The sequence below is a fragment of the Pochonia chlamydosporia genome, chromosome 2 (genome assembly GCF_001653235.2).
Source record: "Pochonia chlamydosporia 170 chromosome 2, whole genome shotgun sequence".
Lineage (NCBI taxonomy): Eukaryota > Fungi > Ascomycota > Sordariomycetes > Hypocreales > Clavicipitaceae > Pochonia > Pochonia chlamydosporia.
The window spans coordinates 900,142-912,491 of NC_035791.1; the positions used below are offsets into that span (position 1 = coordinate 900,142).

At 47.3% G+C, this 12,350-nt stretch overlaps 3 protein-coding genes across 3 annotated transcripts; all 3 read left to right on the forward strand.

Moving 5' to 3' along the window:
• Positions 1 to 4,994: 4,994 nt before the first annotated feature.
• Positions 4,995 to 6,083, forward strand: VFPPC_17598 (transposase; the record flags this gene model as incomplete). Its single annotated transcript, XM_022429293.1, has 1 exon — positions 4,995 to 6,083. The coding sequence occupies one exon, from the start codon at positions 4,995 to 4,997 to the stop codon at positions 6,081 to 6,083; it is 1,089 nt and encodes a 362-aa protein (XP_022285680.1).
• Positions 6,084 to 7,812: 1,729 nt separating this feature from the next.
• On the forward strand, positions 7,813 to 8,724 carry VFPPC_13264 (hypothetical protein; the record flags this gene model as incomplete). The annotated part of the gene is made up of 3 exons (XM_018291041.1): positions 7,813 to 8,165; positions 8,223 to 8,434; positions 8,507 to 8,724. The coding sequence occupies 3 exons, from the start codon at positions 7,813 to 7,815 to the stop codon at positions 8,722 to 8,724; spliced, it is 783 nt and encodes a 260-aa protein (XP_018146373.1).
• Positions 8,725 to 9,713: 989 nt separating this feature from the next.
• On the forward strand, positions 9,714 to 11,555 carry VFPPC_02413 (cyclin-like F-box; the record flags this gene model as incomplete). Its single annotated transcript, XM_018282062.1, has 3 exons — positions 9,714 to 10,432; positions 10,483 to 10,679; positions 10,819 to 11,555. 3 exons carry the CDS (start codon positions 9,714 to 9,716, stop codon positions 11,553 to 11,555), a joined length of 1,653 nt encoding a protein of 550 aa, XP_018146374.1.
• Positions 11,556 to 12,350: the final 795 nt, after the last annotated feature.

Genomic DNA, 12,350 nt, shown 5'->3' on the forward strand with positions numbered 1-12,350 from the left:
ATCAATGATCGAAGATAAGGCTTTTGTTGACCAATAGTAACCAGTTAACCTGGTCTGAGAGAATCACCTCATGCGCATCAAATTGTAACGGCGAACCGATCAGCATGCTTTTCATCATGCATAAATGGCACACATACTAGGAACAATGCTGTTAGGGTCTACCATAAGCTAACTCAATCCCGTGAGCCTCAAAACAAAACACCTAGACAGGGTCCCAGCCTCTCCCTCGAAACATCGAGAACCTAACGCACAAGGAGGGACAGTTATGGTTGTGTGGTAGGGACACACTTTACGCTATTATTAGCCACGCTGCGCGCGTTAGGAGTCTGAGTGATTGAGTGGATTCATCATAGGAGGGATGTTGAGCTGTGCTAAAGACGCAAGTATACTCAACAAATATGCAGTATCTTAAGGCTCAACCGCCGCGTTCGGAGTACGTTTAAAGTGGTTCTGCCGGTTAAGGAAGTGGAAGTGCTGCAAGTAGGACAACCCAATGCAAGAGACAAGGTTCAGTCGAGAGTGTCTCGAAGCTCTTTGTATCTGCATGTGTATCGTGCTAAAATCTAACGCGGAGATTGCTGAGACATGTTTTGCTGCATGTCTGAGCCAATACTCGCTGATGTACACCCATAGAATGAGCGAGCAAAACTCGCCCAAGGAGCACGGCATTACACGGCGAATGTGGGACAGCCACACCTTGCATATCAAGTGCCGGCTGATCATGGTATCCGTTGATCACAACCATGCAGTGTGATTAGGAAGCCAATTTGTCCACACGACAAACAATGTTTGAGCCACGAAAACTAGCTGACATGCGAGATGTGGCGAGAATGCTCAGATGCAGACACGGGCTACCGTACGTCTCAACTTGTGAAGGGCGTAGAGAGACAACTACTGGGTGCCACAAGGGAGGGGGACGCAGCATGAGCGAAAAGGCTGCAAAGACCAGATATAAAATGCGTACATCTCCAGCTCAATGGCTTGAATAATGCATCTTACCGAATCCTCTTTTCAATCAGCCAAAATGCTTTCCCGTTTAGCTACCGTATGCATCATTGCTTTGGGGGCCTTTGGGTCCAATGCATCGCCGTTGGATGAGGTAGGCATGGCGTAGTGTCCGTCCAGCAAGAGTGTGGTCCGTACAGCTAATATGTATCCTATCTAGACGGTCGGCAAACCCGTGGTCGAGCGCGCAAATTGTCGACCTATGTGCTGCGGCGCCGTCGTTTCCTCCATATCTCCCCCCGGAAAAATCGGTATCAATTGTCGGATTGGTGGCCTTGACTGTGGTTTCTCGGGTGAAGTTACGGCCTGCTGCGCCAGGATCTCACCGGTACGTCTGCGGTTCCTTGAAGAAGGTGCCATTTCTAACGTTTGGAAGCTTGGTACATCGTCTGGAACTGGGGTCGGATGCAACTAGTGAAGAAGCCGGGTTTACGTGATGGAATGGTGTGGTGTTATGCCCAGGCAAATCTCGACGTTATGCCACAGTGTACGACCCCAAAGCATGGCAAAGGACTCTTGCGGATACGTGTTCTTTCTCTAGGGTTTTTGCGGTAATTTTGTAATGACGAAACAAAACCTGGCCTAACGCTCTTGAATACACGGTCAATTGCTTCAAATGAGGACTCATCTTGTAAAGATAGTGACATGGCCGAGACCTAGAGTACCTAGAGACAGTCTGAGCCGTTCAGAGGCGGCGGACCGACGATGTTGACCAAATTCTTTAACCAAACTTTAAAACAGTTATATTGGCACTGTAATTTAACTATAGCAACCAAGCATAGTATGACAACCTCATCTTTGAGCTTCTACTGCGCCGTTTTTTGAATTAGATATGGTGTCGACGAAGCATCGTCATTCACTTACCAGGGTCACAGAGCTAAAGACAGGACACGACACACCTTAACGTACACGTTGCACCAGCTTGCAAATCACCCCGAGGATCTACTTGCAAACTGTTCACTCGTAATTAATATCTTTATATGTTAAGAAGTGCTCACATAACATGACAAAAATCTCAGCCATCGCAGCGACTTAAACGGAAGGTGTTTTCGTTTACTTTAACGCTAACTTGGCGCCTGGTTAGATCATGGACCGTGTTTATCATGGATTCGAACACCCTTATCTACCTTTCTTAATCACGTCCTCCTAGCTTTATACGCGGTCTAGGACTTATAGAGATAGTTTTTGTTAGTTTTAAATTAGGCGGCTTATCTGCAGATTCCACTATTAGCAGTTTATATTACTATTATAAGTATAGTTTAGTTTATAGTTACTATATCTATAAGTTTAGTGTTTAAATTATAGTAGTACTAAGTTAGTCGTATACGCACACCCTTTTATGTCTATATAGAGCTCTTATAGGAGAGATATTATTAGAGGCTAATCGCAAGAAAAGCCTAAAAGCACCACTCTACCTAGATTATAGTGCTTAAAATATGGGAATTGCTATACCGGCATGACACTTTGGCTACACCGGCATGAACCTTACACCGGCATGACTTTTACCACTTTTGATTGGCTCGAACTTCTTCTGTTAGCCCTTCTTGATTCTGCCACCTTCACCTTAAGTACCCAAGTTATTAGCGTACTGTCTCAGTACTACAACACGATACTATCCAACGACTCTATCCAGCTCATGCCCAGCTTCTTGATTATTTTACTCAGCATTATACGGAAGAGCTTGAAATAAACAAGCAGCTTCTGCGGTGCATAGCCACGTTCGGACTGGAGGAGCTCATGGTTACTCTGCTCCAGGGGTAACTGTCAACAATGCTCGATCTCATCTGATCTCGCAGTGTTCGGACCCTCTTCCATTTCACTCATTGCCGTGAATCTCTACGTCATACTTCAGTTATACGAGCTCGTTGTCTCTCAGCCCTCAATACGTCCAGCGGACCAGGCATTTGAGGTGCACTTGGGTGATGCTAATGCCAATAACGCCACTAAATTAAGGTCTCACAATTTGCCCCTGAGCGTCAACATTGTGACAAGATGACCGACCCCTCGAGTGCTTCTAGTCTCTCTTTTCTCTGCAATGCCATCAATTTGTTGGTTTTCGAGACGTGTTTTAGCTAATACGTCACATGCAACCGTGCTCTTACGGTACTGCCGTTGCAATTCATATGCCTACGTCAAACCATTCAACTCGTGCGAATCTTCGCCGACAGCGAGGCCATGATCCCAGTGATCAGTTGCACCAGGAGAAACGACCGCAATCTAGCCAGCAAGCCAGATTCAGCCCTTCACCAGATGAGGTCCGACCACAATCCGCGAGTAGTTCTGTCACAAGCACCAGCCGATTTTACGGGCTTGGAGACGATAACGCACTCGATAACCTATTCGCTTCTAGTCCACAGACATTTTCGAGCCTCCCGCATCCTCACGGCTCACAAGGTCTTCACGAGCCTGCATGGGAGCTTCGTTCAGATTATGAGATCTATCTGCAGAATGACTTCTTCCATGGACAAGAACATATTCAGCGAGTCACATCGCTTATACCAGGCCCAGAGCTCGGTCTATTTGCCTCTAAGCCTCCCGAATCACCCCAATCCGCTCAGCAGCCCCCAGCAACAAGAAGAACCGAGTTCCAATCCGCAATGAGCATAGTGCGAGATGTTATTGGCGAAGGGCGAACGTTAACCATTGATCTCGCGCGCTCATATGAACGGGTACGAGGATGGCGAGAGAGATGGGGTTGGCCACCCTTAAGTCCAGAAGCATATGAGCCCCCTCCGCCATACTCTCCAACCTGTAGGTTACCTACACAATCACTTCTAGTATCACCTACCCAGGAGAATATTGATTCATCGCCTATTCGACAGTCTATTTCCCCCATTCCAGAGCAGATCCTGAACCCACCGATTCCAGGCGATCCAGCGCCCTCGGCCGAAGCTCTTTTCGAGAGAGTGAATAGCTTTGCCAAGAAGCATGGCTTTGGTATTGTCCGAAGGAATAAATATTCCTACAAGGGACGGCTGATAAGATACACTTTTCTATGTGATCGGTATGGGCCACCTGAAGCCTCACAAAGCGCCGGTCTTAGGGTCAAAAGATCTCGAAAATGTGGGTGTAAATGGAAGGTTATTGCCGAAGCTCTGCAAGAGGGCAAGTGGCTTCTGCGACAGCATGAAAATCCTGAGCATCACCAGCACAACCATGAAAGGAGTATTACCCCATCCTCGCATCCTTCCCATAGACGCCTTACCACATCAGTCAAAGCAGCTATCGAGTCAGCAAGTCGTCGAGCAGGTATTCGGGCTAGCGATGTAGCTGCTATCGTTGAAGCAGAATTCCCTGATACTACACTGCTGCGGAAAGATATCTACAATGCCCGTTGTCTTATTAATCGAGAAAAACTGAGTGGCTATACACCTACTGCGGCATTGATCAAGCTCTTTGATGAGAAGCGCATTCCGTATCTCGCCAAATGGGCTGATAATGAACCTAATAGATTACTTGGTCTTGTCTGGACGTTTCCCTATTGTCTACAGATGTGGAAGCGCTTCCCTGAGGTTATAAGCTTCGATAATACATATAACACCAATAGATTCAAGCTTCCATTATTTCAAGCCACTGGACAAACCTGTCTCGGGACGGTGTTCAATGCTGCATTTGGCTTAATAGATAACGAGAGGAGAGAAGGCTTCCAATTTCTTGCCGAGAGCATTCGCGAACTTATTACGAAACACTCAATCAGACAACCTGATGTTATCATCACAGACTTCGACAAGGCAATGAAAGCTGCTCTTCAGGACCAATTCCCGCTTATACAGCAACAGCTCTGTATTCATCATATTCTTTCAAATGTTCTCCTACAATCGAAGAATAGGTGGGTAGGCGGCGGTGAGGGTAGAGCTAGCTTCGCCACTAGTGACAGCGAAGATGTTGCTTCCCAAACACAGGTGCGGCTTGGCACTACAGACAAACATCTGATTAAAGATTCCTCAACTAGCGATAAGATTCCTCATACCTACTAAGGTGTTGTCTTGATGTGGAAGCGGGTTCTCTATGCTGAGACAGAGGAAGCGTTCGAGCAAGCATGGAGAGATCTTTGTAAAGAGTTCGATGATCAGCGGGCGATTCTACAATACCTCTATTCGATCTATCTGCCCGTCAGTGCTCAATGGGCACGCTGCTTTATCCGTCACTATCGTAACTTTGGTATTCGTGTTACATCTGGCACAGAAGCAAGCAACAACAATGTCAAAAGCTATCTCTTGAACGGCATGAGCCACCTCTACCGACTCGTCGAGGCAATGCAAGACATGATTCACGACCAAGAACGTAGTTTTAAGGATGCATGTGGGCAGGATGATGTCCTTACTGCCCCCCAATACATGGGTTCAATGGGGGACTATCTTGGCGAGCTGCGAACAATTATGTCATCGAAGGGACTGGGGTTAATCAGTAAGCAATACCGCATTGCTCTCAAGTTTATGCCGACGGGTAAGAACCCTTTTCCTGACTCTATTGGACCTTGCGACAACGACTGTACGGTTTCTGTTGAGCTCGGCATTCCCTGCTATCATAAAGTCTATGCAAAGCTAGATTCCGGAACACCTTTCACGAAATGGGAGGTCCATCCACATTGGAGACTCAGGGAATCAGCATCTCGAGACCCATACCTCCGAATTCTTGACCCGAAAATTGCTACTACATTACGTGGGAGACCAAAGAACACTATCCAGGCGGTTCCTGAGAGCCTAGCTATTACGGCAAGCCATCGGTCTGGCAGTCAGACAAGCAGTCAGAGGCAGGGTCGGCATCCCCCGAGTCAATTAATTAGTCACTCAAATGGGCGAAGGCGAGGTCGACCACCAGGGAGCCTCAACAAATCCACCCTTGCCAAGAGAGCAAAAGATTTGAGTCAAGACACTATGGCACGAACCAGTAGCCAGACAAGCGTCTCAACCCGGCAACAGAAAAATAGGCTTCCTGTGGTTCTTGAAGCCGGGAAGTCATCAGGAATGCGCTACAGTGGTCGAAGGACGCAACCAAATGTTCGCAGAACAAGAAGTCAATGGGAATTGGCCAAGAGTGGAGAAGACGATGCAAGTTGTATTGTGGTTATACCGTGAGATAAAATTGAAGTTCTTAACTTACTATAATGTAATAATTAGTGGTTATTTCTGTTTGGTACTCAGTTTTTATGGCTATTACTGATTACGTACTTCTGTATGATTGCGATCTGTGTTGACTTAGTGTGAATCATGTATGAAGACATTTTAGGCGGATGAGTCGCTGCCTAGTGGCACGGGCCGTGCCACTAGGTATATATATAGGTATGAGAGCTGTCAGCCAGAATTGAATAAGAAGTAAGTTCAATCGCAACAATCTGAACGCAGTTTTCAAATGGTGGGAGACTAATTGCGCCCGCAATTGTGCACAATTGTGCTTGCAATAGACCAGGCTGTAGGTGATTTAGGAGACGTTAAGGAAGCTGGCTACACCGCCTTTGTTGAGAAGTACCTAAAATTTGGGCGAATCAAAAGTGGTAAAAGTCATGCCGGTGTAAGGTTCATGCCGGTGTAGCCAAAGTGTCATGCCGGTATAGCAATTCCCTAAAATATTAGGAGGCATTAGCTCTAGGCTAGCAGTTACTATACTGCTACTTTGCTTTTTATATAAAAGAGAGAGAAAGAGCTCTTAAGATTTAGGAAAGGTTAGAGATTATCTTGCGGAATCGTTCATTGCGACACACCATGAAAGTAGTCAAAAGGTTGGAGACATTAAAATTATAGCTCCGTCTGTACTTTCACTAGATTCGTGTATACTATGAGAAGGACAACTCTTGACGATAAAACAAAGAAGAGACACAACAGCATTTCACTTAACTTGTGGTATATCTCTCTACCACATCGTCCTTATATAAGCGGAAGTAGTTGGGTTTTTACATGGATTATGCTGAAGAACCTGGTTGACTGACGCTCTACTCATACAACCTCACCGACTACATGTACACAGAACCATCAATAGACGCACAAACTCAAGTTAATGTCGTTCGAATACCTGCTAGGCCTAGAACAGTGTATGAGGCGCAGAAACAACTGTATTGAGATGGACAGACATGACCGAGGCGTTCTATCGTGAACCCTCCAACTCAGCAGCACACTTTCAAGTGGCTTTCACTGACAGTTCCGGCCCCGGTAGGCTACACACATGTTGAGCGACGTGAGACTGCCATAGCACTCTTCGGTACTCAGTGTTTCAAGCGAACTGCGTACGCATATGCGAAGGCACATCAACGGCTGCTGATGAGGGGCAACTCGTTTAAATACCGCTGAATCTCTTCGCACGTTACACAATCCTCTAATATCGCCGTTTCAAATACCGGTTGCTTCGTATCTACTCGATAAGTCGCAGGAGCATGCATGAGCGGTTTCCTCAATAATGCACGTACGATCACTCATAGATGAAGCTGTCCTGTAAGTGCATCATTTAAGCTGACAAACTTGCTCAATCTCGTATCCTTATCAAGAAATCATTTTCCTCCGCGGTAATACACAGTGGACGTCAGATGTCTGTGGCTGCGACACCGTCAAACATACGCACAGGTCACAGTTACACATCTCTGCAACTGCACATTTAAGGACATCCATTAGCTAATACGGGCTCTCACCGCATGCTTGTATTTAACATATTTACCAAAGTGAGGGGTAAGTTGGCAACAAGCGAATTGAGCAGACATAAGTTGGGTGTTTCCGTGGTTGACGACTTCCAATCACGAATTCCACGCTATAACCTGTAAGAGCGGCAGAGTGTAGGCACACTTATTGTATCAGAACTGCAGACTCGCATCCTTTCCACATGGCTCGCAATACTCTCAGCCTACCCGAAGTTGAGCCCGTTGCTCTGGGGCTAAAGGATGAGTCGAGTGTCAAGTCTGCGGAAATAGATGTTTCCAATGACTATGGCACACCCAATTTACTCTTCCTTTACTACGTGCCGTTCATTCCAGATGACAAAAAGCCAGACCTTGATGCAATTGGAGACGTGTTCCAGACCTGGAACGCGTGGGAACTCGGACAGGCAGAGATTCAACTCATCAAGCATACTGAGGAGGGCAATCTCCCATCCGACGACTCTCTTGCCTCTCGTGTCATCAGAAATAACTACCGATCCAAGGCAATCGACTTTTTCAGGTCAACAAGTGAATCATGGTCAGACTCCCCATACCTTCAAAGCAGTTCCGATTTCTAACAAGCAATGTTTGCTAGGTTGACCGTTGCAAACGCCTCGAGAGACGAAAAAAGCGTTACAACAACGCAGGAGGATGCGCTTGGTGATGTCCGTAGGACACTCCGGACGATTGCCGCGTCGTACAGACTTCAGAGTCAGTTCGGCGTCATTCTTAATGCCCTCAGTGGCCGCATTAATTTGGACAAGGAGAACAAAATGCACTTCTCTCATGTCTACTACAAGTACGACGGTCGCTCGAAAATGTTTTCGCCAGGCATGTTCTTCGAGTCTTCAGTCAGCCGCTGATACTAACGGGGTCTAGTCATTCAAGACACTACATTCAATATCAACAAGCAAGAAGACGATGGGAACAAGGGCGGCGGCAAGGATACTTTCACAGTCTCAGTCCAGATTATTGTAAACACTTACAACTTTGACAGAAAGTTTTGGAGAGATAATCGGCATGAAGGAGAGGCTGCCATCCAGAGGGGGGAGCCCATACGCAAGGAAATGGCCTGGGACTTCTATGTGGATAGTTAGTTGAGCACGAGATGGTGACTACATTAGTCATAGCACGTTCCTCATACTCGATCCATGATTTCTCCATACATGTTGCCGGTTCGAGTGAAAACCTCTCAGTACTTAATGCGTTATCTACAACCAGTTGGTCAACGTGGTTTATTGCTGCGCCTCTATGTACAGAATAGACCAAGAATGGATTCTATCGAAGAATACCAAGAGCACTTACATCGATTTTGAATGAACGCTGTGTTTGAAAGGCAACTCTTTCAGACAGTGCCGCTCTCAGATCTCTTTGAGTAGTAGTGTTTTTGAATCACGACACATGGAACAGAGCGCGTCTTCTGCTGGTTTTAAGGGCATATTACTAGAATAGATCTCTAATAGACTCCTCTGGAAGGTATAAACTTTCCACAATCCTACCATTTGCAGAATCGTTACCAAGTCAGGGGCAATGTTTTGTTCTCCGTCAAAGTGTATATTGACACCCGATAAGCCGAGCACCTGAACTAGAGCAGCATCCAAAACCTATGCTCTAGCTGAAACCCACAAGCAAACGGGAACTTTCCATTTCGCACCTGACTATCCAAGTACCGTCTTATTATATTGTTATCTCCTTACTGAAAACGATGTTAGGATTGTCCATGCCACCATTGGTGCAACTGCAGCATCTGTCCAGAGGGCATGATGTGACTAAAAAGACGATTGGGTATTTTACTCGTGCCGTCAAGTAGAAACATCGATCGGGTCAGTAAACACGATGTTATATTATGTCTCGTTGTCTCAGCCAATTCACATTCTCATATGTCCATATGGTTCGCCCTGTTGTTTTGCGGCAGCCCCACCAAAGACAAGGACAAAGATAAAGACGACAAGGCACCATCACATCTCCAACTTACCACCGTCACAACTCGACCACAAAGCTCCTCGGGACATCTCTCGCGCAGGAATCGAACCCGCGGCTAGAGTTTCAAATAATGCCCTGATCAGCTACCCGATGAGGCGTCCAAATGGACCCAACCGCTGACGAGCACCGGCAATCGGTCGGTCGCACCAACGTCGATGCATTCTTGGCGACCCTCTCGCCGTGGGATCTCCTCTACCTTCGCGACAAATTCCGCAACGGCAAAATCCCCATCGTCGGCCTAGCCGGACTACCAGATTTGCCTGCCGAAATACTCTCTCTCATCGTCACACAGCTCGCGCTAGATGACATCGTGAGCTGCCGCCTCGTCAGCCGTGCTTGGCACTCATCATGGACCCAAGGAGCTGTCATCACCGCTATCAGCCACTTCTTTTTCCCAGGTCTTGTCGAAAAGCACAAACAACTGAATGATAGCAAGTCGCCACAAGACCTTGTTCAGTTGTGTATGGCAAAATCTCTGCGCAGACGTCACGCCCGGCCCCTGCGCACATCGTTCATCTTTTGGATGGAGCGTGGTTGTCCAGTATTTAAACCACGCGTGGAGCAGGAGAGACAGCGGCCAAACTGGCTTCGTAGATTTTACTATTCGATGGGGCCTCCTGTTTTCTACTATGAAGGCCGCCTGGTGTGGCAAGTAAGCGACGTTGACGTTGTCATTGACGACTTGCGCACATGCGAACGCCGTTACTGCAACCTGACGGAGATGCATCTCCGTGGCCAAAAGCTAGTGCTTCAAGGCATGTCGCGCGATATGCTTGTGTTTATTGTGAAGCAGGGACCGGCCGGGTTCAACTATAATACCATGTGAGTTCATACCGTCTCGTTCGTAGGGCAGCTTTGCTGATGGCTTTTAGACAAGTATGGCATGTTGGATTGGACGAATGGAGACGTGTTACTCTTCCAGGACCGTTTGTGAGATGTTTCGTCGAAGGAGAGCGAGCGGCTTTTGTCACAAGACAAGGCCTAGTGATAGCTTGGTCTTGGAAAGACGGAGCGTTTGAAGTAGATTTATCTGATGAAATGGGTAGGCCACCCGAGGACTATGAGCGTGGTAGGGGTCTTCCTGGTGTGATATTACACCCGGATAAAGCAGATATATTATATGTCGCGTCGATATTTCGATCCAAACTGAAAAGCAAGTACCCCGATGCCCTTCTTAAGAGGGCTTCCATACTGACAATAAGGCTCAGGTACTGGCATCTTCTCGACTCCGCACTCACAACGACGACGCTTCTTAATGTCTGTCGTGAAATACGAGAGCGGCAACCCCGTCAAGAAGTTTCAACAACTTATCAATGACGATTCACTGAGCAACACACACCACGACTCCATATACATCCCATTTAGAATCACACTACTATGCTCCAAGATGGGTCCAAATGGACTCTACAATCTTGGCAAACTCCTCACAGCGAGCTACGACGTCGACTCTCCACGGGTCGTAGAACTTGCGGCGGCAGGGTTTAACATATACAAAGAATCATTCATTCAGCGAAAGTTCATAAAGTCCATTGGCAATGGCGTAATCGACCGGCCTCAGTTCCATTTTGAACCGTCGGTATGGGGTTTATGCGACCACGAGGAACTCCTCACCACTTGGTCGGAGGGACATGCTTCAACCCCACGATGGGTATCTCTGGATTCCGCAGATCGACGACTGGATGGTGCGACATCGGCAGCGGATGACGTTTCATTGTATCTTAAAGAGTTGAACAAGTGTGTGCCTGTCTCTGAACCGTGTCGGATTTATGGAGATGATGACTTCCAGGTACACGTCACAACGCATGGGATTTTAGTTTGGTCATTTACAGAGGAAACGCGGTTGCCTGCCATGGATGGTCCGTCAGAGTTAGATGACGTGGGAGGTGACCCATCATGGTTGGATGAGCCTGTTTTGGCGGTGGATTTGAGGCCATTTGCAGGGTAATGTGCGCTGGATGACCTTTGAGTGATTGTTCCATGTTGTATTCATTGAAGCAGCGAGGTGGAGTTCAAAGTCTCAGCGAACAAGGCCATGAAACTTATTCCCGCTTGCGAGGTTCGATTGTTGTCCCATGCTTAGTTGCAGAATCCGTGGTACAGTCAGTAACCACTTGGCGGTGGAAAAAGCCGCACTCGTTTCTTCTTTTCACACGTGTGTCAAATAGTTGCCGAGCGAATTGAAGGTCCTCGCTTTCAGCAACATCAATAAGGCTCTATCCGTGGGACGAGGCCCGTGATTTTGCTGGCATGTCGATCAGATGTCGGTATGTTGGTTCAGGATTCACCAGATTTTACAGGTTCGTCTATAAGTTTCAGGTTCTCGGATACAGCATCGACCAGGTCCAATGGCTCCTCCATCTGTCGTCACAGCCGAGAACAATATGCCAGATCTCAGATCAGCAACCTGACGACAGTGGTGGCGATGTAGTGGCTCTTGGCTGGTCAAGTGCTGCGCCACCCCGCTGTGACGGGATGCAAATGAGAACATAGACGACAAATGGCCTCAAATGGATATAAAATAAACGGCAAGTAAACAATTCATTGCGGCAGGGGATTCCTTCTGGCAGTGCCCCTATGATGGCGCTGGGAGGTCCCCGCGGGTTCAAGTCCCAGTCTACATTCGCATCAGGAGGGGTAACTGGCGGAAGGACTCGCTGACTAATCATTTCGGCGACTCAAAATGTTGGAAGCAGAGGATTTCATTCAACAGCACTACATGTACCTGCTGGAACGCACAGCA